Here is a 25,483-nt window from a genome sequence, read left to right on the forward strand (position 1 = left end):
TTATCGGCATACCGAGAAAATTGTTGAAGAAAAACTTCCCAACTTCCATTAATGCCATCATAACTTGGTTTGTCTAAAACAGAAACTTTATCTTTAGTACACCAAGTGGAAGAGGTCTGCCATCGACTTCTATAAAACATGTGGTATCCTCCACAGTTTGATCAAAAGTATTTCAAAAACATGAAACCCAATTTCACCTAACAGAAAATCTTTGCAAATTTGCTTTAATAGTTCTTAGACTTAACCAAACACAGTGAAGGAATATACTATAGAATATAAAATTCTTCCTACTAAATTGCATTCAGCACAGAACAATTTGAGATTCGATAACATGGATTTCCAAGCAGAAAATAAATTTACTACTCCTGCCTTGAGATGTTATGAAATACTGTAGGATAATTATATTCCCAAGTACAACAAATAACCTAATTCCAAATCCTAAAAAGGTATCTACCTGGTAATTTATTCAAAAGGACCAAAGAATTTTTTGGGAAAATGTAGAAATAAAGTATTCACCTATATGGTAAATCCATAATACGGGAAGATTATTTTAATGTGGTGACCAAAATGAAATGTAATATTCACTATTGAAGGCATAAACAACATTCAGTATCAAACAGATCCTCAGCTCAACTTGTGAAAGAAGACAAGCACAATTCAGCTTGTTTCATTCACTATTAAACTGAGCCACGCCCAAGCCAAAAATTTACAAACACAACACAGCAAAGAGCATGAAAATTCAGCACTCTGAATCACTCAAAAATTACACAAACAAAACATGGGAAAGAGACTAGAAAATCTATTCTGAAAATCGCAATTTCGCACAATTTGGGAAATATTACAAAATTGATATGGGATAAATTGGAAACAAATTTGATATAATTATCCCACTAAAGTTGGACAGTAAAATTAATTCAAGTTTTGAATAAAAAACACAAAAAAATTGCGTAAAAAAGACAAGGATTGACTTGGGACGTGTTGTACAAATGCTGTAAAAGGAAGATGGACTGACCATCTAACTCAACACAAGACACCACGTTCAAAGCCAATGTAAAAATAATGCTTTGCAAAATGTCAAAGATACAAATTTTTTTGTGGAGTCTCACTCCCATGCAACACAACAAGCATTCAGAAATATAATCAGAATATCACTATCATATCACAAGCAATACAAAATCAAAAGCACAATGTATTTTTGATCTTTTAAACACTCAAAATATATCCAATATCTACCCCCTTCCAAAAATTTATGAAGGAAGCAGAACACTCCCAAAACACACTCAAAATAAATCAAAATGAAAATGAATTGAAATCCAATGGGATACCAATTCGCGCAAAGTAAGGTTCGCAACGCCACTGTGGTATTTTTTGGGGTAATAGTATATAAATCACCTGTGAGGGAAAGGGTGGAAAGTGGGGTTAACAGGAGGAAGGTTCACAGATATACTCACCAGTAGGAAGTTGGTGCAAGGCACGTTGAAATAATAAAAAGGAGGGGGTAGGGGATAATGAAATTTTCATTATCCCCTACCCCCTCCTTTTTATTTTTGAGGATTCAGGGGTAATATCCCCAGGAAAAATATGTTGTGAATAATAAAATATCAGAGCAATTGTTTTCACTCACTTTCAATTACTTGAGAGTCGACCGGTGCGAGACGAGGACGTCTGTGTTTCTACACAAATCTACCTTCTGCTTCGCCCGTTCGCCCTTCGGGTTTCAACTAGCTGCAGCAAGAATACGTCACACCAATAGCCATCTACAGCAAGAATACCAGTGGCAGTAATATCTACAGGTTTTCTTTTATCTGGTGAGTATATCTAAAGTTTCCTTCTGTTAATCCCACTTTCCCCCTTTTCCCTCACAGGTGATATATATACTTATTACACCTAATTTTACCACAGAAGGGCGAACGGGCGAAGCAGAAGGTATAGTAAGTGTAAACACAGACGTCCTTGTCCCGCACCGGTCGACTCTCCAAGTGATCATCAGATCCCTTGGCTGGCCTGACTATGCAGCTATGCTCAGACCTGAGTTGTGCACCCAAGCATGGATGAATGCACAGGGCTTGGGGGTTTGGGTCTATTGTTGTGTGCACACAGCCTCTAGCCCATAGTACATGTATATTCTATGCTCCCACCAAGGAGGTGGTTGCTCCAACCCATCCCACAGTACTACATGTACATGTACGTAGGGAGCAGTCGCGCGTGCCCCAGACTGTGGTACATTTTACCACACAGGATAACAAACATTGCCCAGAATGTTCAAATTTCAGGAAAAAATACATAAAATTTCCAAAAAATTAGCTCGCGCTTCGCGCTCGCATCATATAAATAAGGATTATGATATTAAATATGAATTTATAAGAATAAAACTAAGAAGTGACTAATGAGGACTACCCGCTTCAAAGAAATAAACACAAATCATCTTCGAGCTGCCGATCGGGGGAAATATGGCTGAAACAAATCCCCCGGCCCCCCCCCCCCCCCCCCCTATTGGCGAAGGCTGGATCCGCCCCTGTGTCCCCCCTACCTTTTGGGAGAGATATCCGCCCCTGCTTGTGGATTCTAAAGGTAAGCCAAATATGTTCATAGACCAAAAAAGAAGGGCGATTGTCTTTAGTTCCTTTGTTGCACAGATAGGGCCCCGTTGCATAATAGTTACTCTTTATATGGCCAGGGGCCCGTTGCAGAAAGAGTTGCGTTTAAACGCAAGTCAAAAAATCGAGAATAATTCGATATTATGTTCGTTTTCGAGGCAGAATACACAATAAAATAAAAGCATGTGGCAGAGGCTATAATGCGCAATGCGCGCGCCTTTTTGAAGGAAAGATGGCGATTTGACAACAAGCCTCCGATTGAGACAACTGTAGACTCTATAATAGAGTATAGTGGCAATTCAACTACCCTATCATCAGTATCATTTCGCTTGGAATCATATAGAAGCTCCTTTATCTGATCGAAATTGTAAGTTCTCATGAATTCGTAATAATCCATTTTCCCTATTATGATTGAAAAGTCTGATTCCGTGAAAGTGCGCGGGATGAGTGAATGAAAATTTTGCCTGAGGCTGAGTGTCAATATATTGGTACAGGCTTAACCCAGCCCCAGGGAGCTCCGGCCCGCTTCGCGGCCCGGAGCTCCCTGGGTTAGTACAGGCTGAGCTAAGCTAAGCTGAGGTACAGTACTGAGCGTGAGGTAGGCCTAAGCTTACCTCAGGCGATGTTCGTGCAGGCTCCACTCCACTTCACTACCGCTACACTACGCTCCACCTACCCGAAGCCCCGATGTTCGGGCCGAATATCGGGACAGTGAACTAGATCGGATATTCCGAGTCATATTTAAAAGGTGGGATGGCAATCATGGTTATCGTAAAAATTAAAGAAAAAAAATATAAAGAGGGGGCTTACCTTTAGAATCCAATGTCATGAATCGATTACAAAAATCTCTAGATTTTAAAACGAGAAAACAACGGATACGACGTACCGGTACTTGTTAACTTTTTTAGAAATTACGTTTTTGAGATAAAAGCGGATACATGGATACTAAGATACGTGGATACACATGGATACGAGGATACGTGGATACTCGGATACGTGGATACTACTACCGTACTGATAACTGGATACATGGATACGAGGATACGCGGATACGTGGATACTACTACCGTACTGATAACTGGATACGAAGATACGCGGATACGTGGATACGAGGATACGGGCAGCTGGGATAATGTTTGTGGATACGGGGGAGGGGGTACAGGGAAGTATCCAGCTTTCGCCAAAGGGGGGGGGGGTGGAAGGAGGGAGAGTCGTGGGGGTGTGTTATACAGGGGAGGATCCATGCACCTTTCGCGAAAAGGGGGAAAAGAAGGGAGAATCAGAAAATATTTTCATCCACATTTCAGTCGGTCGATCTGTCGTTAACTAAAAGTAGAATTTTGTTGTTTTATATTCTTTTCTTGGTTTAACATGGCCCAGTGCAGTACGTGTCTCAGTCATCTTATTTTAAAAAAATCATTTTCAAGACAATACAGGCATATAGCTCATTTTTTTTGTCCTTGTTTAAACACTTTTCCTTTTCCTTTACGTTGTTTTTCTCCTTTCTTTTCTTCTTTTTTTTTAAATATATTTTTCTTTTCTCTTTTATATTCTTCCTTTCTTGTCCATTCTATTTTTGTTTCTTTTTTAATTAAAAAAAATTGTACAGGCCTACCTATTTTTTTTTAAATCAAATTCTTGTGATTTTCACAGTAAATTATAAGACAGAAAACTGGACTTTTGGTTCGTATGATTAAAATAATATATACATGTATATACCCTTCTTTTTAGAATTGTAGAGCAATATTTTTGCTGTTTTTTCTCCATAAATCTAGAGATTATGATGAATATGACATGGATTCTGAATGTTTAGGAGGATAAATATGAAGCGATTCGTATAATATAGGCATAGCTCATTTTCTGTCCTTGTTTGAACCCCGCGGGGGGGGGGGGGGGGCACTTACATTGACGAGTGGATACCATGCGCGACAAAAAAAAAACACGTAAAAAGGATGTCTTTTTCACGATAGGGCACGTTATGTACGTAACGTGATAAGGGTGTCAAAAACACAAAAATAATGAAAAAAGGGTATCTATTTCGCTAGAAAAATTACGCGTTTAGGGTCGAATTCGCGGGGATGATAAAACAAAATTAAAATGTTTTATAAAGGATGTCCTTTTTGCCCCAACACTTCGTATTTAGAGTCACGATTTGCGCGAGGTGTAGAAGGTGGGGTCGTACTAAACCAAATAAGGTAAAGCCGACGACCGAAGGACCCGTAACAATAAAACATTCCTGTACTTGTTTAGGGGTTCATTTCAGGGAACATTTGCCAAGAGTATCGTTTTGTTACCAATTCTTGTTAAGGGTAGGGTTTCACGCGCCAATACTTGTTAAGGGGCGCATTTTCAGAATATGGAAATTACGTGTTTAGGGTGCTTTTCGAGACCCCATGGTCGCGCATGGTATCCACTCGTGAATGGAAGTGGCTCGCGCTTCGCGCTCGCATTGCCTTTGTAATGATTCCCATTCAAGAGAATTAAATGACATTTCATATATCCAGTTCTGAAATCAATTTGCACACAATGTTTTAGCTCGCACCTCAAGCTTTCATTATTTTGTTTGATTTACACAAATTGTTATATAAAAGTTTCCAGCTCGCGCTGCGCACTCGCATTGTTTGATTTGTGAGATACCTATCCTCTTTGGAAATTCTTTCCAAAATTTGTCAAAATGCTCCTTTATCATGTCAATATACAAAAAATTAAGCTCGTGCTTCGCACTCACATTTAATTGTTTGAGACACACAGCTTGTTTTTTAAGGCGGTTTTCCACTAGGGCGCGGACAAGACCAGGAAGGGTTGCGGAAGCTACTTTTGTCATTTCGGCATGCTGTCCGCAACCAAATTCCGTAAAAGATTATGCAAATGATCTTGTCCTAGGACACGACCAGGACTGTCTGCGTATTGTCGTAGGACATTCCTGGAACTGTCCTGGGACAAGATTATCTAAATCAATTTGTCGGCGTTCGGCGCGGACAGCATGCAGATCGTATTAGGACAGGACCGGAGACATTTAGGACAACGTCACGAGTGGTAAATTTAAGGACGAGGACAATAAGAATAATTTTCGGACAAATTGCGAATACTCCAAGAAAATTATCGTTCATATATTTTTTTAAAATGAATTTAGGGGTATTATTTGGGGTTTGGGGTGCGGTTTTTTTTAAAGAAACATTGATTTTCTTATTAAATCCGATTTAGGAGCAGGCGAGAATGAAGTAATTCGTCATGAAAGTACGCTATTAAAAAAAAAAAATCGACTACAAAGACGATGTAGGGTTTTCTTTTATTTCAAATCAAATTGCATACATTGGTGGAAATTCCTGGGGGACAGGGAGACGCTTCCCCTCACTTTTTGGAATTTGATATCAAATGCCCCCCCCCCCCCCACTTTTTGGAACGAGCAAACAAGAAAAAATGGAAAGAGAGGAAAAAGAAGAGAAAAGAGAATAGAAAATGAAGAGGGAAAATAAGAGGAGTAAGACGAGTGAATAAAATAAGATGAGGGGGGGGGGATTTCATGTCACTATTTTAAATTTTCGCTCGCTTTGTGCTCACATTGCCTAATCTATGATATACATAACTTGCTCAATAGGCTTATATTGAGCTTAAAATATCAAGTTTTGAAGTAAATATATGAAATATTTCTCGGACACTGAGTTTTCAATTTGTTTGATTTACAAATATATTTTATAGTTTTCTGTAAAATGACTATATTTTATGGTCTAAATATCGACATTTTCCGCTCGCGCTGCGCACTAGCATTATTTAATTCGTCAAGTAACTATTCTCTTCGTGTATTCCATATTTTTTTGAAAAATATCCCTTTTTAGGCTTATCTGATTCTGAATAGTATCAGCTAAAGCTGCGCACTTGCATTTTCATTGGGGAGTAATGTATACCTATATCAATTGTAACAAATTATTTTAAATTCCTCTTTCTTGACAGTTTATCAAAATTTTCGGCTTGCAATTTGCGCTCGCATTATTTTTAAAGTATTCTTTAAAGTATATTAACCCATGCATCCTTTTCATGATTACAAAATATCCAGTTTTTTTACCTTGATATTAATTTCGCGACCTCATTGGGCTTATTAGATTAATAAGTACATGTAAGATAATAATATTTTCATTATTTCCTAATAATCATTGTCCGTTTTTTTTTTCAGAACGGAATATCGACAAGTTTCATCTCTCGACAAAAACAAAAATGTCCTTAAAATTTCCCGGTCGCAACTGGAAATATATGTATTGATATTGATTCAGCCCCCTCCCCCACTTTTGGCTCAGCCCCCCCCCCCCCCACTTTGAAAACCGTTCCGCGGCCCCTGGATAAACAAAGGAGATGAATGAAATGAGGTGAAATGGAATCAAGTAGGAAAAAAAATCGCGATAATGAACAGAAAATAATTGGCCAAGATTGTGAATGTGTAAGATTAGAAATATCAGTTTTAATTTTTGGACGAACTTGTGAATCCAGTGTCTAATCGCCTTTGCCTCCTCTTGTACCAATTAAAATATAGACTAAAAAAGAAAATGTAAATGGGCAATTCCAGGAGGCCGAATGCGATCTCTACGCCCTATTGGCTGCGTAAAAAGGAAAAATGGAATAAATGCAAAGAAGAGTGGAAAAGAAGAAAAAGAGTGAAGAAATTTACAGACGGGAAGATATCAGTGTTTCAGCTAGGTCAATTTGTTAAAATTATTGGTTCATTTCGCTCATCATGCTTTTATACTTTAATTAAGAAGATTGTGCACGCTATTCATTTTTACGAAAAATACTTAGGTCTTTTCGTCCTTGATGTTTGAAAGAAGTTCGCGCTCATATTTTATGTTTATGAGAAACATGTTCTGTGCACGACTTTTTCGGGAAGGCCTTTTTTTTAAGAGTCGTGGCGTATAGTGGTTCTGACTCCCGCCTTGTAAACGGAGAGTCGTGTGTTCAATTCTCACAGCGGTCTATATACCGTCCTTTGGTAAGACGTATTGCCGGCACACCTTGCCACTCTCGACCCAGGTGCTAAATGGGTACCCGGTTGGATGCGAAAGTTATTGTATGCTTGAATTTGCAAGCGCCATTTCGAGGCTGCGATGAGTGCAAGGAATGCTTCCCAAGATGTGGAAATTGTGCACTTTTCATGCGGGATTGAAATGAATCATGGGACAATAATATGCTGTAAATTGTTTTGAGCCGTTCTGAGAAAAGCGATATTTATAAACATGCTATCATTTATTATTATTTCTTATTAATAAAATATCATTCACGATCAAACAAAGTGCTTAAAATGCATTAGGAATATAAACTTGAATTTCTGTTTTTTCTTATATTCCTTTTTCACATTTTTTTTTCTTTTTTTATTTCATCTTTCTTTCCTCGTCTCATGCCAGTCTCACGTTCATGCCGGTCATTAACTTCAATAGATTACGTAATCACTATTAAATCTTAATCCCTCCTTTCAAGAATTTGGGGTATTAATCTTACACGGTATCCCTATAGTCTCAAAGGCATTCACAGGTGGTTCTTTATCAATGAACTGAAGGAATTCTGAAGTGACATTTTTAAACATAATTAAATCGAATTACATGTGTTGTGCAAGCACGTCATATTTCAAAATTTCCAATTGTTGAAAATAAGCGTATCTTTAAATGTCATAACTTTCTTATTTTATATTCGATTTTGATAAATTTTCAGTATACTGCATTCGAGCAAGACAGTATCTTACCAGTTTATTAATAAGGTGATGTTGTAACTGTAGGTATGTCGTGTATGAATTTTTCGTTACAGCATAATCGTAGATGATAATAAATATTGGCAATTAAACACATTATTTAACGTAAATTACTAAAGAATTTTTAATGCATACAACAAGACCCCCCCAAAAAAAAGAAGCAAGGAATGTCCGTTTTTAGGTCTAAATTTATGTACAAAACGTACTTAAAATATGAAGTTTCCGGTCGCAATAGGCCCTATAACATATTTTAAATCGCGCTTCGCACTCGAATCAGTAATATTGTTTAGTCAGATATAACATTCCTGTTCACCATTTCAAAAAACGCTAAGAAAGTCATGTCTTTTCATAAACCGGTCAACTTATTCAATTTTTAACTAGGTCTAAATTCATAAAATATTTATTTAAAAAAAAAAAATCATTTTTGATAAAAATTTAGATATAGAACGAATCATATAGGACTAATACTTATTCGTATTTATAATCAGAACGAGACATTCACATTACAACCCACCAATTAAAGTTTAATCCAATTTATGCTTAAAACGAGATATTATATCATAGGCGTCATTGCATGCCGATGTTCTGTTACAATTGCAGTTCTCCATGCTCTCTTGATAGTCTTCTGGATGTATAAGTAGGAAGATAATTTTTGAAAAGAAGTAAATTATATGCCAATAATGCAATATATCATTCACAAAACTTTGTATTGCATTCCCTTACTTCATATTCCTATTTTTCTTCATTCTCCTCCTCCGTCTTCTCCTTTTATCCTATTTTCCCCCTTCTGTAATTCCTCTTCTATTTCTCTTCATCAAGTTCACTCTTTCTATAATTTTTGACAAGAGGTAAATTATATGCCAATAATTATAAATAGAACGAGTCATATGAGATAATTTATGATCAGAACGAGACATTCACATAACAAGACATAGGAATGAAATTAATTTGTTTAAAAAAAGGATTGTGATATTGGCCCTATGATGTGTCTCGTTTCAATTACCAACAGGAGTGAGTGAAATTAATTGTCGAATTGTAACCAATGTTTTGAAATTGATTGGTCATTTTAATATAATCATAACGTATATCGTTCTTATTATCCCCTTACTTAACTATTTTGTTGTTCTCTGTTGCTCGTGTCTTATTACTTATCACTGAGTTGTACATGATTGTAATTGTTTTGCGAAATATAAGCGAAAAACTTCCAAATGTCATAACTTTCTTATTTTACCTACGTTTTTTAATGAAATTGGCTTGTTTCTTATTTCTCTATTGATTCAAATCAATAACTTTTTGGGTAGACTTGACCTTTAAGCTGCATATTCGTACATGTTATTATATTAGCCTTCTTTTATGTTGACTGAAAAATCTATAATAATCCAAATAGTTTATTTATATTTTGTTTACTGAAATCAACTTAATTAAATAAAATCAATCCTAAAAAGGATTAAGATTAATTGGTCAAATTGTAATCATATGGGCTTAGGGAATTGATATATGTCTCGTTATAATTATAAAGAGAGCAGCCAATTTTTAACGATTCACTGATGAAAGTAGCCTTTTCTATCTTTTCTCTCAAGAAAAATACAGATTAAAAGTGACGATGTCAATTATCTGAAAATAAGGTAATTAGGGTCTGTGATGCTTCGTTCTAAAAGTACACTTAGTATCATGCACTTCTTTATGTGTTTTCCATGTTCCAGAGTATCAAAAACTCCTTGATGTTCTTATCCAAGTATCTATGTATCTAAGTTTTCATGTATGCATGTGCCCGTAGCCGCGTATCCAAGTATCCATGTAACCAAAGGTATCTAAGATCCCCGTATCCACGTATCCGCGTATCCACGTATCCAAGTATCCAAGTCTCCAATAGTATCCAAGTATCCACGTATCCACTTATCCGCGTATCCGCGTATCCACGTATCCAAGTATCCAAGTATCCAATAGTATCAAAGTATCCACGTATCCACGTATCCAAGTATCCAAGTATCCAAGTCTCCAATAGTATCCAAGTATCCACGTATCCGCGTATCCGCGTATCCACGTATCCAAGTATCCAAGTATCCAATAGTATCCGCGTATCCACGTATCCACGTATCCGCGTATCCACATATCCACATATCCAAGTATCCAATAGTATCCATGTATCCACGTATCCACGTATCCGCGTATCCACGTATCCACATATCCAAGTATCCAATAGTATCCACGTATCCACGTATCCACGTATCCGCGTATCCACGTATCCACGTATCCAAGTATCCAATAGTATCCAAGTATCCACGTATCCACGTATCCGCGTATCCACGTATCCAAGTATCCAACAGTATCCAAGTATCCACGTATCCAAGTATCCAATAGTATCCAAGTATCCACGTATCCGCGTATCCACGTATCCAAGTATCCAAGTATCCAATAGTATCCAAGTATCCACGTATCCATGTATTCATATCCATACATGTTTTAATATAATAGTATCCAAGTATTCTGTATCCATATATAGATATCAACGTATATCATTCCTTAAACAACATCATCAACATAATTATATACCATTGCACGTGTCCTCGATCACGCGCCCCCTCTTTGATCCCTTCATATATATAATCCCTTTTTAAGTCCTCTGATTATTATATCACCTGCCATTACTTCACTCTCTCCTACTACATCCACCACATTGGACAAGTCGTGTACTCCCTCTACGGGGCCATCCCCCCTCCCCCATCTGCCCCCTCCCCCCATACTTTATCCATCTCCCGATCCAATTCCTGCTTGTCGCCGGGGACTCTTAATTCACTCACGAACGTAGAGGGCGACAAAACTGATATCGCACCACACCGGCAGCAGCAATTAGTAGGTATATAATTGCTCTTTTGTAATCGATTCATGACATTGGATTCTAAAGGTAATCCAAAGAGGGATATGAATGACTTAATATCTTACTTTACACCCGTATTTCACTCCGTTTCCATCCTCCGGTTATCCTCAAAATTGGTGATTTTGGGCCAGTATCTTTTTCCCTAGGCCTACACGTATTAATTATTCACGGCCGATTTCAAAACATCGCATTTCGGAATGAGTTTCATATGCACCCCTACCTCGCGCCTCAGGCAAAGTTCGTGCAGGCTCCACTCCAATTCACTTCACTACCGCTACACTACGCTCCACCTACCCGAACTTCGGGATGGTGAACTCGATCAGATATTCCGAGTGACAAAGGTTGGGATCAAAAAGTGGTTTAATGTAAAAATCAAAGAAAAAAATATAACGAGAAAGAAAGCTTAATTTCTTATTCTTCACCTGTATTTCACTCCGTGACGTGTCCATCCTCCGGTTATCCCAAAATTGGTCACGGCCGATTTCAAAACATCGCATGCGATCGGTCGCACAGCATAAATTGGATGGCTCAGATAATACCAGAAATATTCTAAGAGTTTAAGAAATAACATTCCAAATAACTTTATTATTTCTTGATGAAAATTAGAGTTCTTGGTATCATTTGAAAGGTCTTTTTAATTTATTGATGTTTGATGAATTTCATTTTTTTTGTCACCTGTATACCTCTGACATTTGAAAGGAATTAGCGGTAACTGCGGTCTACTCCAAGGTACAATATTTCTGAATTTTATATATTTTTTCGTAAATTTGGATGTAATTTCTTTTTTATGATGTGACATTTTAAATAAAAAAACAAAACGATCCGAAAATCGGGTTTCCGCCGAATGTTAGATCTATCATCTAATGTTACTGCTAATACGTTGTCTGTACGTACAGGCCTCCAAGCTCTTCAGTCTATGTATTGGTGAGTGGAGCCAACGCAGTTCAGCGGAACAACCAAAATACAGACACTGAAGCTTTTGGTCTACATTTTGATGTGCCAAGTCTGCGCAGTCCCTAGCATATGCTAGAGCCGGACTCTGATAATTTTTCATGGCAAGACTTCCATATGTCCCTTCTATTAAAATTGAAAAAAAAATATGGAGGTTTATCAAGAACTATCTAACATAGTTCTATATCTAAGAGATTTAGGAAGGAAAAGTTGGATACATACCAAAATATGGCTTTATTCCGTCAAAATCTTGAGTGTGTGTAATTCCTAATGGCATCGGTTTATTTAGTTAGAAAAATAAATACCCAATACTCTTGGAGAGTAGACTAGTCGTAATATCGGTTGATATTACAACTGGGCGTTTTGGCGTGCGCCTGTAATCCAAGCTGTGTGGGGAAGTTACAAATTGATGTAGAGGTTCGAGCCCTGGTCGCGTCTTTCGGATGGTGACGTTAAAGGTCGGTCCCAGATGTACATAGTCATATCTGATTGATACACGTCTAACAAAACTCAAATACACACACACACACGATATGATATCCAGTTTACTTTTGTTTTCTCTGTTGCAGCTTACTGTAGCAGAAGAAAATCAAATGTGCTGCAGAAACAGAATGCATGCAAAAAGAAATGAAACGAAAAAAAAGAAAAAAGGGGGAAAAACAATAGCAGGAAAAAAAAGGAGGGGGAGGAAAAAGAAAAGAAAAAAGAATTATCACTTTAAAAGGACAAAAATACAATATGTCTATATAAGAAGAAAAGAAAAAAATGCCGGAAAAAAAAGAAGCAAGAAAAGAAAAAAGAGAACAAAAGAAAAGAAACGAAAAAAAAAGAAAAAAGGAAAAAGAAAAAGAATTTAAAATAAGAAAAAATAAGAGGGAAAAAGAGAAAAAAAGAAGAAAAATAACAAGAAAAGAAAAGAAAAAAACAGAAGAAAAGAAAACAAGAAAAGAAAAGAAACGGGAAAAAAAATAAAAGAAGAGAAAAGAAAAGGAAGGGGGAAAAAAAAAGAGAGAGAAGAAAAAAAAAGGAATGGGAAAGGAAAAAAAAATAATAACAAGCTATTGAAAATGAACAAAAGCTGTGGCAAAAATAGTCAATCCTGACTGGTTGCCAACCAAGGAAAGAAGAAGATAACCATTATGAAACCCATGGCTTTCAGCAATTCCTGCTAGCTCGGTGAGTAAGGCGACAGACTGGAGATGCCTCGATATATGCAGCGAGAGGTTTTGATCCAAGTTCCAACTGGAAGTAAGAAGACAAAAAAAAAGAAAAAGAGAACAAAATGAGGGGGTTTTGGAGAAGTATTTTTTTTTTAATTAGTGGAGGGGACATATGGAAGTCTTTCCTTTTTCATATTTTTGTCATTGTCTTTTTAACTTTATCATGGAGACTTGACACAGCCTCACGTAGGCTGCGTGTCAAAGACGATAAACAAAGAGCCAAGACCATTTCGCTGAGGAAGTCTGCAGTTTTAGCAGCCAGAAATTTTGATTTAGACCTAGCTCTAATTCTTCAGATTTATTCTTTTTATTTGTCGAAAGCAATACCGGTAGTTCAACTTTTCCCTGCTATCTCTTGACATTTCTCTCTTTACAGGATTGCCTGTCGAGATGGAATCCGACGCGAGGTTTGCTCACCTTCTTCAACCCATTAGGGATCTAGCGAAGAACTGGGAGGTTGACATTGCATCACATCTAGAGGATTATGTTGCTGAGGTATGGCAAACTGGGATACAGGGGGCTGTTTCATAAAGCTGTTCGTATAAAGTTAAGAGCAACTTTAAGAACGACTGGTGATCCTTTCTTGTGGTAAGTGATATTCACCATCAAATGGTCATTGGTGATTATTCAGTATGTAAGAAAGGTTCACCAGTTCTTAAGGTCGCTCTTACGAACAACTTTATGAAACCCACCCAGTTTATATTTTTTTTGAAGGGGTATAGATTGTGGAGTACCGCATTGGTGACGTCACAAAAAAAAGTTGTTGCACTTCAGCATTTCTTATACCATTTCGGTAAGGTTCTAGGAAATTTGCTCCAGCGACAATCGCTCTGCTGTAATGCAAATATCACACAATAATGAAATGACCGACTTCCACCCTGGATTTAACACTATATCCTATCCTAAGCCTAACATAAAATGCTATTGCAACCCTCACCCTAATGCTATATCTTGGACGAAAGTAAGCCCCGAGCAATTGTCGCCGAAGCAAATGTCCTGTCACCTTTAATAGGTACATGTACATGTAAAACCCAAAATTGGTGCGAATCGGTCCATGGGTGCCCAAGATATGACCTCATTCACATTATTAGCCCAATTTAAATCAATGTATTATTTGTCTGGATTTGATTTGACTGAGGTAATATCTGTTGGCTTCCAGGATGGACAAATTCCCAACTAATGCAGATGTACTGACGTATATGTATTTCATCATGCTCTACAAAAATGTGCCTGTATTTCTGAAAGGCAGCTTGAGCTAAAGCCGTGGTAAAAAATGATAATAACAACGCGCCTCGGAATAGAATATTTCTAGATGGCGCTATATAAATGCATATTGTTTGTTTTTATTATGTTGATCATGAGTGATAATTTGCTCTATATTTCTTATGTTTACTTATGAAAAAAGATGTACATTCTCGATTTATATTCATACAGGGTGTTTCTAAAAAGGATAACCAAGGTTCAAAGGTCAACTACATGTATATCAAGACTACATTATATATTCTTGTGATTTATTTTTTACATGACTGAGTAACTCATCAACTTCCATTTGACACCTTGCTTTAATATTAAAGTCACAATTGTCGCCAGTCACAGAGTTATGGTCAATCGAAGACAAATTGTAAAAAGCCTACTTTTTCTGAATTTCGGGTTTTAATGTACGTGCACGAAACCCACTTTGTTGTAGGGTTTTGGTTTCATCAGAGGGATCCCTTCAAATTTTGGTGAAATGTTATTACTATTCTGATATTTTTTTCGAGGGAAAGTTAGATAACTGGTGTCTACATGTAGCTGCACTTTTGGTCGAACACATCCTTTGTGACTTGCAGGCACATGTTTAGCATGAGATAGATGTTCTTTGTTTTAATACAGTCCCGCAATGGTATTTGTATTTTATTTATTTAATCACGGTTAAAAAGCCTGCTTTCAGCTAGAAGCTGCTTTTCAGCAATGTCGTGGACAAATGATAACAAATAATATCAACATAAATAAACATACAAAAATAAGAACGAAAAACAAAATATATCAAAGCATGGGTAAAATACAATTGGTAAAAATAAAATTGGAGTAAAAAAAAAAGAAAAATAAATAGACGAAAATAACATACAAATTTATGTCAAAATTAAGCATTAAAAAATGAAGGTATATAATGCAGTATCAAGGGTGATCGGGGTGGAGAATTAAATTAAGAAAGTGATATGAGACGTGCAAATGTAGTCACGTTTTTTTCTAATCGGTTAGAAGAGCAATGCAAGACGGTCAACGTCGAAAGGGGAGCTATTATACATGTACTGTTGAAACGTTGGAATATGTTGGTGCAAAAGGTTTGGATGAATAACTGGTTCAACAGTATACAAATAGCGAATAGGCATGAGTGCGATGGTGCGAGATTTCGCATGAGGTGAATAGAGCGTTTCTTTCTTTCACCGAATGCGAAATCTCGCACCATTGCACGAATAAGAATATTCGCTATTTGTGTTGTACAACGCCTCAGAATTTAGCGAAAATATGAAAAAACAAAGAGTTTATCCCTATAGTAATCTATGAAAAGGGAGCAAAAATACCGAAAGCAGAAAGCAAAATCACACAAGCGCACATGACCTTGGGCAGCCTTGCGCATTTAGCCAGCTGGCTTATACGCGTATTGTTCATTTTTACCTAGCGCAATGAATTAAATCGTATTGTGACGTCACCTCCTAAAGCCGTGCAACGGTACATTTTGGACGGTACATTTTGGATGGTACGTCTTTTGTGCAACGGTACGAATGTTTGACATTCAGCCTCCCATTTGCTCGCGTACAACAAGCTAAGTAGGCGTTGTACAATGATTGCAGATAGGCAGTTGAAATGCCAATGCCAGTCACTCACAAAGGTGAACAGATGGGATAGCATTTCTCTATGAAGAGGGAAATTCTACGATGAAACCCAAACCCTACAACAAAGTTGGTTTTGTGCATGTACATTAAAACCCAAAACTTGGAAAAAGTAGGTTTTTTACCCTTCACCTTCGATGGACCATAACTCTGTGGCCGATGACAATTGGGACGTGAGCAAGGTGTCAAATAAAAGTTGATGAGTTACTTAATCATGTAAAAAAAAGAATAAATCATATAAACAGGGTAGTCTTGATGTAGAAAAAACAAAAAAAATCGATATTTTATTGTTCGAAATAGACATGAAATGAAATACTCTGAAAATTTGCTTTGCCCAATCATGGGCCCGGCAGCCGCTGTGCAGCGCCAGATCGATGAGGCTCTATTCCTTTTAATCGTTGAACGCCAAACAGGTGAGCAGCAACTCCCATCTTTTAACGTCTTCTGGTCTGACTCGGCCGGGGTTCGAACCCCTGACCTCCCGGATGTGAGACAGACGCTCTACCAACTGAGCCAACACACCGGTTGGCCCAAATAGTTGACCTTCGAACTTTGTTTACCTGTTTTTAGAAACTTCCTGTATTTATATGCAATGTCATTGTGATGTTTCTTTCATTTCTGTTTAATACAAATGAACTAGAGCACAAATTCAGATTTGAATCTTTTTGTGATTTTTGTTTAGATGGAGGTGATTGTAATCAGCTTCGATGGCGGTTCTACCACAATGAACTTTGCGGAGGCAGCGCTTCTAATTCAGGGTTCAGCCTGTATCTACAGCAAGAAAGTGGAATATCTCTATGCCCTGGTCTACCAAACCTTAGATCTGCTTGCTAGTAAAAAGTAAGTTAATTTGCAAGTTTCTACACCCTTCAATATTAAAATCTTACCGTGGCTACATGAATCTGGTCGACTTAAAGTGGGAGTTCGCCCTGAAGAAAAGTTTGTTGTAAAAATAGCAGAACAAAAATATATTTGTGAAGCCATGGTTTGAGGAAAATCCATTAAAGATTAAGAAAATAATTATAATTTTAAGTTTTGGATTTGCACATGTATGTCCAACAAGCATCCTCTCGAATCCCTGGAGTGTATAACTTTAAAGGAGAAATTCACCCTTGACAAACAGTTTATTGTAATAATAGCACAAAAAATAATAAGAAATACTGCAGAAGGTTTTGAGAAAAGAACCATCAAAGAATAACAAAAATTATTAGATTTGACACTTGATTTGTGATGTCACACGCGAGCGGCTTTCCTAATGGTAAAAATTCAGTTAAATGTCACTTTCTCTGAAAATTGAAAATGTTTTTTCCTGTACCATCAGTATATCAATAGACAAATTATATCACACCCATTCCTAAAAAGGAAAACAGAAACATTTTCAGAGTGTTTTCAGAATGTTTTTTCCTGTACCATCAGTATATCAATAGACAAATTATATCACACCCATTCCTAAAAAGGAAAACAAAAACATTTTCAGAGGAAAAATTTTACAAGCAAAAAAAAACAAAAAAACGTGTGTTTGCCAAAAATTCAGCAGATTTCGTCCCACAAAAAATTTAACAAGCAAAAAAAAAAGGTCTCCACTTTCAAAAGGAGGGAGGGGGGGGGGGGGGCAACACTTCTGTTTCAACTGCATTTTTACATTACAAATTTTAATTTTGCTTCTCCAAGGGGAGGGGCATGGGCCGGCTGTGCCTCCCCCCCCCCCTGGATCCTTCAGTGCTCATACATCCCTTTTCTCCTTCATTTTTTTTTTTTCCCAGGAAAATGCAGCAGGCGTGTTCAGTTGATGCTGAAGGAAAAGATACAGATGCATCGTTTGCATTTAAAAAGAATGAAATCGAGGTGAGAAATGGGGACATGTGAACAGCCCCTATCGAAAAACCCAAACAAGTTGGCCAGAATGATTTCTGAAATTCATTTTTGAAAACAGATCCCACACCTCAAAATGACAAAAAAATGGAATTCTCGCTACCCCAAATAACGATTTCGCCGAGATCCGGGAAAAATCCCTGTAACGCGCATTGCATTATGGGATAGCTTTTCGGTATTACAACTTCCTGTTCGGAAGTCCAATGCACTGTTTTGCCATTCAGATCAACAGTGCCTTCATCCACAACACAACGTCGCTTTCGCTCGGAAAGTTCGTGATCACAACCCTCTCTTTCATGATAGTTTAACGGCCTTTTCTGCTAAAGTATCTAATTCTGCCCGACGCTTTCCATTGCACGGTATTCCTCTGTCAGTTAAGATTTTTTTAAGTTCCAAAACTGATTTTTTTTTTATCCATTTTATGGTCGACGAAAAATTGAACGGAATGAATGCTGTAGTGTATATATTTAGCGTCTAGTTGAATACGATCGTGATGTCAGGCCGGTCGCTAAATGCAAAATTTTAAGATATTCATTTTTTGTTTAATTTTTTTATAACCAAATAAAAACATGAATAAAAATTATTTTCACGTGAAATATATTTTTTATTTTTATTTATAATTCAAATGGAATCAAAAATGACCAAATTAAATAAAAAGTATTATAATCTGTACATATTACGCTGATTGGCATCGATTTCAGCGTGGTGGAAAACTCATTATCGCGAACCTCGCGCGAGCATGACTCTGAACCGGAAGTGGTGATGACGACCCGACGGAGTGAAAATTATCTCGTCTCGCGCATTATGAGATTTTTGTTTCTATTTGGGGTAGCGAGAATTGAATTTACAACAGCTGGACTCCATGTAGAAGTTATGGAGAGATTCAAAGAATAAGGTGAAATTGAGGTATGAAGTTTGATGAGCTCTCAAACATGATATCTCCATACAACGTACTTTGTTAGACTCTCTCAAACATGATATCTCCATACAACATACTTTGTTAGACTACATGTGTCAGCGCTCAGAAAATATAATTTTGGGGCGATGTTTGTACCTTTCTTTTGGTTTTCACTATGCCTTAAATTTCAATATTGTAGGGCAAGTCCACTTATCAATAGAGGACATATTAAATTATTGTTGGTTATTATTAGTTTCTTTTATTTATTATTATCATTATTATTGTTATGTTGTGGTCATCAATCATCATCATTTTATTATTATTTTTTTCAATGTAAAAAGTTTTTATCATTAGATGATCTTCCGGTAGCAAAGAACATTGACCTAAAGGAAGAAAATGACCGCAATCACAACTTGACTGGACATCTTCTAGCTCAAACACCTTTATCGTTGCTCAAAGTGGAAGGAGCTGATCGAGGAATACCATTGACAAAGTAAGTGAGATTGCTGTATACTAATAGGAGTGGGCTATACATGGGCCAAAAATACTTTTTTTTTGTCATTTTGATATGGCAACATTTTTTTTTATTGCTTGTAATGTATCAACATGAAATGACAATATTTTTTGTCACGGATCAGAGAAAAAAGTGTGCTAGGCCAAAATCCAAAATGGCCGCCAAAGCCCCCCCCCCCCAAATCACAGTTTTGGCCACAATTTCTTGATTTCTTAGTCTTTTTCTTGGGTTTTGGTGTCAATTTATATGTTTTGGGGGCAGGCAATTTTTCCCCCTAAAATTACATGTAGTACTTTTAAACCATTTTTTTGTAGAGTTAAATAGTGATTTTACCTAAATTTACCTATTTTTTTGTCAGCAAAAAGGAGGTTTCATCATCTTCTGGTTCTTGGATATTAGACTTTAGTTGAACAGTAGCTAGCAGCTTCATATAGCTATATTGCTTTTATTCCTCGAATTTGGGGTTTACGGATATGTTTGAAATATATTCTATTAAATAAGAAAATTACATTTATACATGGGACTTTACAGTATACAATGTATTGTACATACTGCACTGCATACATGTATGTCCATGCATTGACCACCATGACATAACAAGGTCTGTATGAACTATATACATGTAAGGTCATGGAAGGTTTACAAATAGATGCCTCAGAAACTGAAGATATGTTTTGTCTCGGAAAATGAAGGCATGCTTTGTCAAATAAATTCAGGGGGTTGGAGAGGGGCAAATATTAACAATGAATGGATTATAGCCAACCCCACATGATGGCATTTACACTGTAGCTGCATGTATTCTGGGCCCCGTTACGTAAAAGTTACCATAACGGTAACTTTGCCATCCAATGGTAACTTGCATGGAATCCTTGATTCTGATTGGCTGTTGATTAGTGTTGCCATGGTAGTTACCTGCAAACATAGCCCCAGGTTGGTCACAACAACCAGGTAAAAAAACTCCAAATGAAGAAGACATGGCTAAAAATGTGACATACGTACATGATGTGAAGAGTATGTGTAATTTATGTTACATCAGGTACCCGGTAGGATTTATTCCTTGAATGCTTTAGCGCCTATATGGCCGCTCAGCTACAGCCGGGGTAATAATAATATACCAAGTATATTTCAGTGCCTTGAGCACATAATCAATGTGGATTTGGCGCTTTATAATTACTCTATATTATTATTATATTATCAGGTGGGTGTTTCATGAAGGACTTGTCAGACGTTTTATCTGACAAGTCCTGTTTTATCCGACAGTTACCATAGTAACAGTGGCTCTCGGCCAATCAGAATCAAGGAAAGATGTCAGATCTGACAACTTGTCGGACAAAAATGTTGATGAAACGCTCCCCAGGTTACATCCAGGGGCTGCGGAACCGTGGGGGCTGGGGGGGGCTTCAGCCCCCCCACTTTTTTCCAAAACCGTGTACAAAAACGTAAAAATGACCATATGATTGTGATTTTTAGCATGGTCAGCCCCCCCACTTTTGGCTCAGCCCCCCACTTTGAAAACCGTTCCGCGGCCCCTGACATCATGTACATCAGCTGACAAGCAAACAAATTCACAATTCACAAACTAATTCTTAACCTCAGGAGCTCACTTCTATGACACTATAGTTTACATACAGGCCTTGTTATATGTCATGGTGGTCAATGCATGGATATATACAGTGTAGTATGTACAGTACATTGTATACCGTATGGCACCTACAGGTGTATGGATAAATGACTTTTTATCAATGAGAAATATATCGCAAATATCCGTAAAACCCAATTTAGAGGAGTAAAAACAATATAGCTACATGAAGCTGCTTGCTACTGTTCAACTCGTATTGTCTGATATCCAAGAGCCACAAGACGATTAAACCTATTTTTCGACTGAAAAAGGGTCTAAAAATTTGTAAATTTAGGTAAAATCACCTTTTAACTCTTCAAATAATGGTACTAATTTTAGGAAAAACAAATTGCCTACCCCCAAAAACATGAATAGACACCAAAACCATAGAAAAAGACCACCAAATAAAGAAGTGGCTAAAACTGATTTTTTTTTTTTTGAGGGGGGGGGGGGGGTTGGCGGCCATTTTGGATTTTGACCCGGCACTCTTTTTCTTGAACCTGAGAGAAAAAATATTGTTATTTCATGTTAAAAAGGAACACCAAAATCTGTTGCCACAGTAAAACCAAAAATCACCCGTTTATAGCCAACTCCTGATACTAAATGATAGTAGATGAATTGGCATTAAACCATTTGAAAATGAACCGCTTGATCTTTTCATCTTTGCGTGTTGTGGTCTAGTGGTTCTGACTCTCGCCTTTCAAACAGAGGGTTGTGGGTTTGAATTCTAGCCATGGCATGTTTTCCTTCAGCAAGAAATTTATCCACACTGTGCTGCACTTGACCCAGGTGAGGTACCTGGTAGGATTTATTCCTTGGTGCTTTAGCGCCGATATGGCGGCTCAGCTACAGCCGGGTTAATAATATGATACCACATATCAAAGCGCATATGCACACAGTAACAGTGCTATATAAATGGACATATTATTATTTCAGCCGTAAGGGAGAGACCGTAGGCTACAAGGGAGACTTCCGTATCAACAGTTCGATGTTTCACTCGTCCAGAGCGCTCCTCATCGACCCGTCTCATCTATCTCTATTAGAACAATCTATGATGAGACATCCTGCCTCAACCCCAGCTAACTTCATCCTTAATGGTGAGATTCCTTTCATCTTCAAGGGGTACTCCGGGCTGAAAATAAATATAGCTAAATAAATAGAGTGGAATTATTGATCTCTAAGATTGATTTAATGATCTCTAAGATTGAATTATTGATCTCTAAGATTGAATTATTGATCTCTAAGATTGAATTATTGATCTCTAAGATTGAATTATTTATCTCTAAGACTGAATCATTTATCTCTAAGATTGAATTATTGATCTCTAAGACTGAATCATTGATCTCTAAGACTGCATTATTGATCTATAAAATTGAATTATTGATTTCTAAGATTTAATTATTGATCTCTAAGATTGAATTATTGATCTCTAAGATTGGATTGTTGATCTCTAAGATTGAATTATTGATCTCTAAGACTGAATCATTGACCTCTAAGACTGCATTATTGATCTATAAAATTGAATTATTGATTTCTAAGATTTAATTATTGATCTCTAAGATTGAATTATTGATCTGTAAGATTGAATTATTGATCTGTAAGATTGAAATATTGATCTCTAAGATTGGATTATGGATGTGTAAGATTGAATTATGGATCTCTAAGACTGAATTATTCATCTCTAAGACTGAATTATTGATCTCTAAGATTGAATTATTGATCTTTAAGATGGCGGTATTGGTTTCAGATTCCAGCAATATCGCCAAAGGGCTGTTTAAGTAATCACCGAAAATGGACCAAAAATCAGCAAATCCTTAAAAAAAATTGAACTTTGGGGACACCGCATGTATGTGGGGTCGTATCGGAACTGTTCCAAAGGCATCTTGCGCATATAATTTGTACTATTGCCCTTACTGATGTGTAATATTGTATACTAATGAACCATTTCTACCATTTTGCTCCCTAGCTCCATTCAGTCCTGTGAAGAATGATAACGTCATACCTGATATCCCAGATGACATAGCGGATGACATTCCTAAGCATGATATGAGTGGTAGGTCAAAGGTCAAATTGAATATCATCGGTTCCATGGCATCGGCTCCAGCGACAATTGCTCCGATGGAAAATATGCATGTTAACCCTATCTAGGCCGGGGTATTTTGGGAGTTCATATGGCCGGGGGGGGGGGGGGGGGGGCCTCCCAGGCCCCCCCTTGAGATCTCGATCGCGCCGAAAATTGGCACACGGGTTGCCTGGGACATAATCTACACAAATGTATAGTAATTTTTCTCATGCGAATCGCTATTAAGTAATTATGCTAATTTATGCGTAATTAGTATGTGAAATCATACTTTTTCCTCGAACTCCCTAAATAAAGCTCCAAATGTTCTAATTTTTGGTATAGAAGCTTTGTGGTATTCTTAGCAAGTGTACTTGAACAAAATTGCAATATCAAATCATTTTCTTATGTATTATATTGTTTTTTGCAATTTCTTATGTATTTCTTTGTTTTTTCAACCTTTTGTTTTTCATTGTTTTTCAATGAAATTTGTTGGGGACTCTTCTGAGATCATAAAAAGCATAAACTAAATACATTTAGACCAGCAAAACTAAAAATAATCATACATTTATGATTTTTGGTTGAAAACACAATTTGCATTGACTTTGTACACAAAATCACGTTTTTGAGCAATTTTTTGTATGACATGCACTTACATAATGTTGCGTAATTTCGGAACCACGTACCCGGGTGACGCAAAATTGGTCTCAAAAGTTGCGCAAGACTTGAAAGTAAAAAGTCAGTGAGCGGCGCGGTCAACATATTTCGTGCAGCGAAAATATTGCGCGAATCGTTGAGGGGGGGGGCCTCCGAGGCCCCTCTCCCCGCCTAGATAGGGTTAAGCCAAACATAAAACCTATTAACCTCCATAACTAAGTTCACCATAATTCTTATCTGAAAAAAAACCCATTATGTTTCATATATTTCAGATGATGAAGTAGATTTATCTTTTGACCATCTTTTTTTGCAAAAGTGTAATAAAACCCTATTCCAGGGAAAAAAGTACACAGGGTCTCTATGGAAATCCATCAGTGTCATATTTTTTTCTGCAGGAAATTTGCAAAATGTCCTTTGTAAACAAAGGAGATCACACCAAATTGTCAAGAAATCAATGAATGTATGGATATACATTCATATCTAAAAAAATTTGTAAACAAACATGCATTTTAGACTTTGCTGGCTTTCCATAGTTGCGATTGATTAGATCAATCACAACTCTTTGTAAGACTGGGCCAAGATTTTGAAGGAAGGCTGTGAAAAGTAGCTCTCGAACATAAAAAAAAAAATGACCTGCCGGTTGCCCTAATCTAAAAAAAAACCAGGGTTTTTTTTTCTTCAATATTTCAGCTGATGATGTTGAGATGGGACTGCCCTTCGATGATCTGATCGATGATGACGATCAACAACCAATGCAGGTTAGATTCTCACATTAATAGTAATAACTATCTTGTATTTACCATCATTTGCAAAAGTTTAAAGGAAACCAAAACCCAAGAAGAGGATCAATCTTATTGGAAAGAGTAAAATGAAAGGAACAATTAAAAACAAGTTTCATAAAAATGGGTTGTGAAATAGGCAAGTTATGGAATTTAAAAAATCTTGTTGTACTTTCTATGGGGATCCTTTAATTGGCAAACGTACTTCAAAATGGCTGATTTTGTGGACCACTCTCCATTTGTTTTGTACACAAATTTTCAGATTTTCCTCATTATCTTTCAAATTGCATATTGCCTCCTTCTGAGCACAATATATATCATGGGAAAAATTAATTCACACCGCATATGTCAAGGTCAGGAGGAGATAATGTGAAATATGAAAAATAAAGGGGGGAAATCTGAAAATTTGTGTACAAAACAAATGGAGAGTTGTCCACAAAATCAGCCATTTTGAAGCACGTTTGCCAATTTGAGGATCCCCATAGAAAGTACAACAAGACTTTTTAAATGTCCATAACTCGCTTATTTCATAACTGATTTTGATGAAACTTTTTTTTGAATTGTTCCTTTCCAATAAGATTGCTTCTCTTCTTGGGTTTTGGTTTCCTTTAAGACAACCTGAGAGGTGTGTATAGTAAAGAGCATGTAATAAAGTGTAACAGTTTCAATAAAAACTTGCCTAATAATAATAATAGCGCAGTTCTTGTATGGCGCATATCACATTATGTCATAACGTCCCTAAAGCGCTTCCAGAGGACTTGGATATTATTACCCTGGCTTTAGCCCCGCAGCCTTTTACAGCGCGATGGCATTTCAAGGAATAAATTCCTGCCAGG

At 37.0% G+C, this 25,483-nt stretch overlaps 1 protein-coding gene across 1 annotated transcript in view; it reads left to right on the forward strand.

Moving 5' to 3' along the window:
• Positions 1–13,734: 13,734 nt before the first annotated feature.
• Positions 13,735–25,483, forward strand: part of LOC129268315 (condensin-2 complex subunit H2-like) — a 33,566-nt gene continuing 21,817 nt past the window's right edge. Inside the window, exons 1-7 of the mRNA XM_054905887.2 lie at positions 13,735–13,872; positions 16,933–17,090; positions 18,014–18,095; positions 19,362–19,513; positions 22,089–22,249; positions 23,119–23,205; positions 24,559–24,626. Coding sequence (XP_054761862.2) covers positions 13,768–13,872; positions 16,933–17,090; positions 18,014–18,095; positions 19,362–19,513; positions 22,089–22,249; positions 23,119–23,205; positions 24,559–24,626 — 813 coding nt within the window. The 5' untranslated portion in view covers positions 13,735–13,767. The remainder of the gene's footprint in view (positions 13,873–16,932; positions 17,091–18,013; positions 18,096–19,361; positions 19,514–22,088; positions 22,250–23,118; positions 23,206–24,558; positions 24,627–25,483) is intronic.

The sequence above is a fragment of the Lytechinus pictus genome, chromosome 9 (assembly GCF_037042905.1).
Source record: "Lytechinus pictus isolate F3 Inbred chromosome 9, Lp3.0, whole genome shotgun sequence".
NCBI classification, from domain to species: domain Eukaryota; kingdom Metazoa; phylum Echinodermata; class Echinoidea; order Temnopleuroida; family Toxopneustidae; genus Lytechinus; species Lytechinus pictus.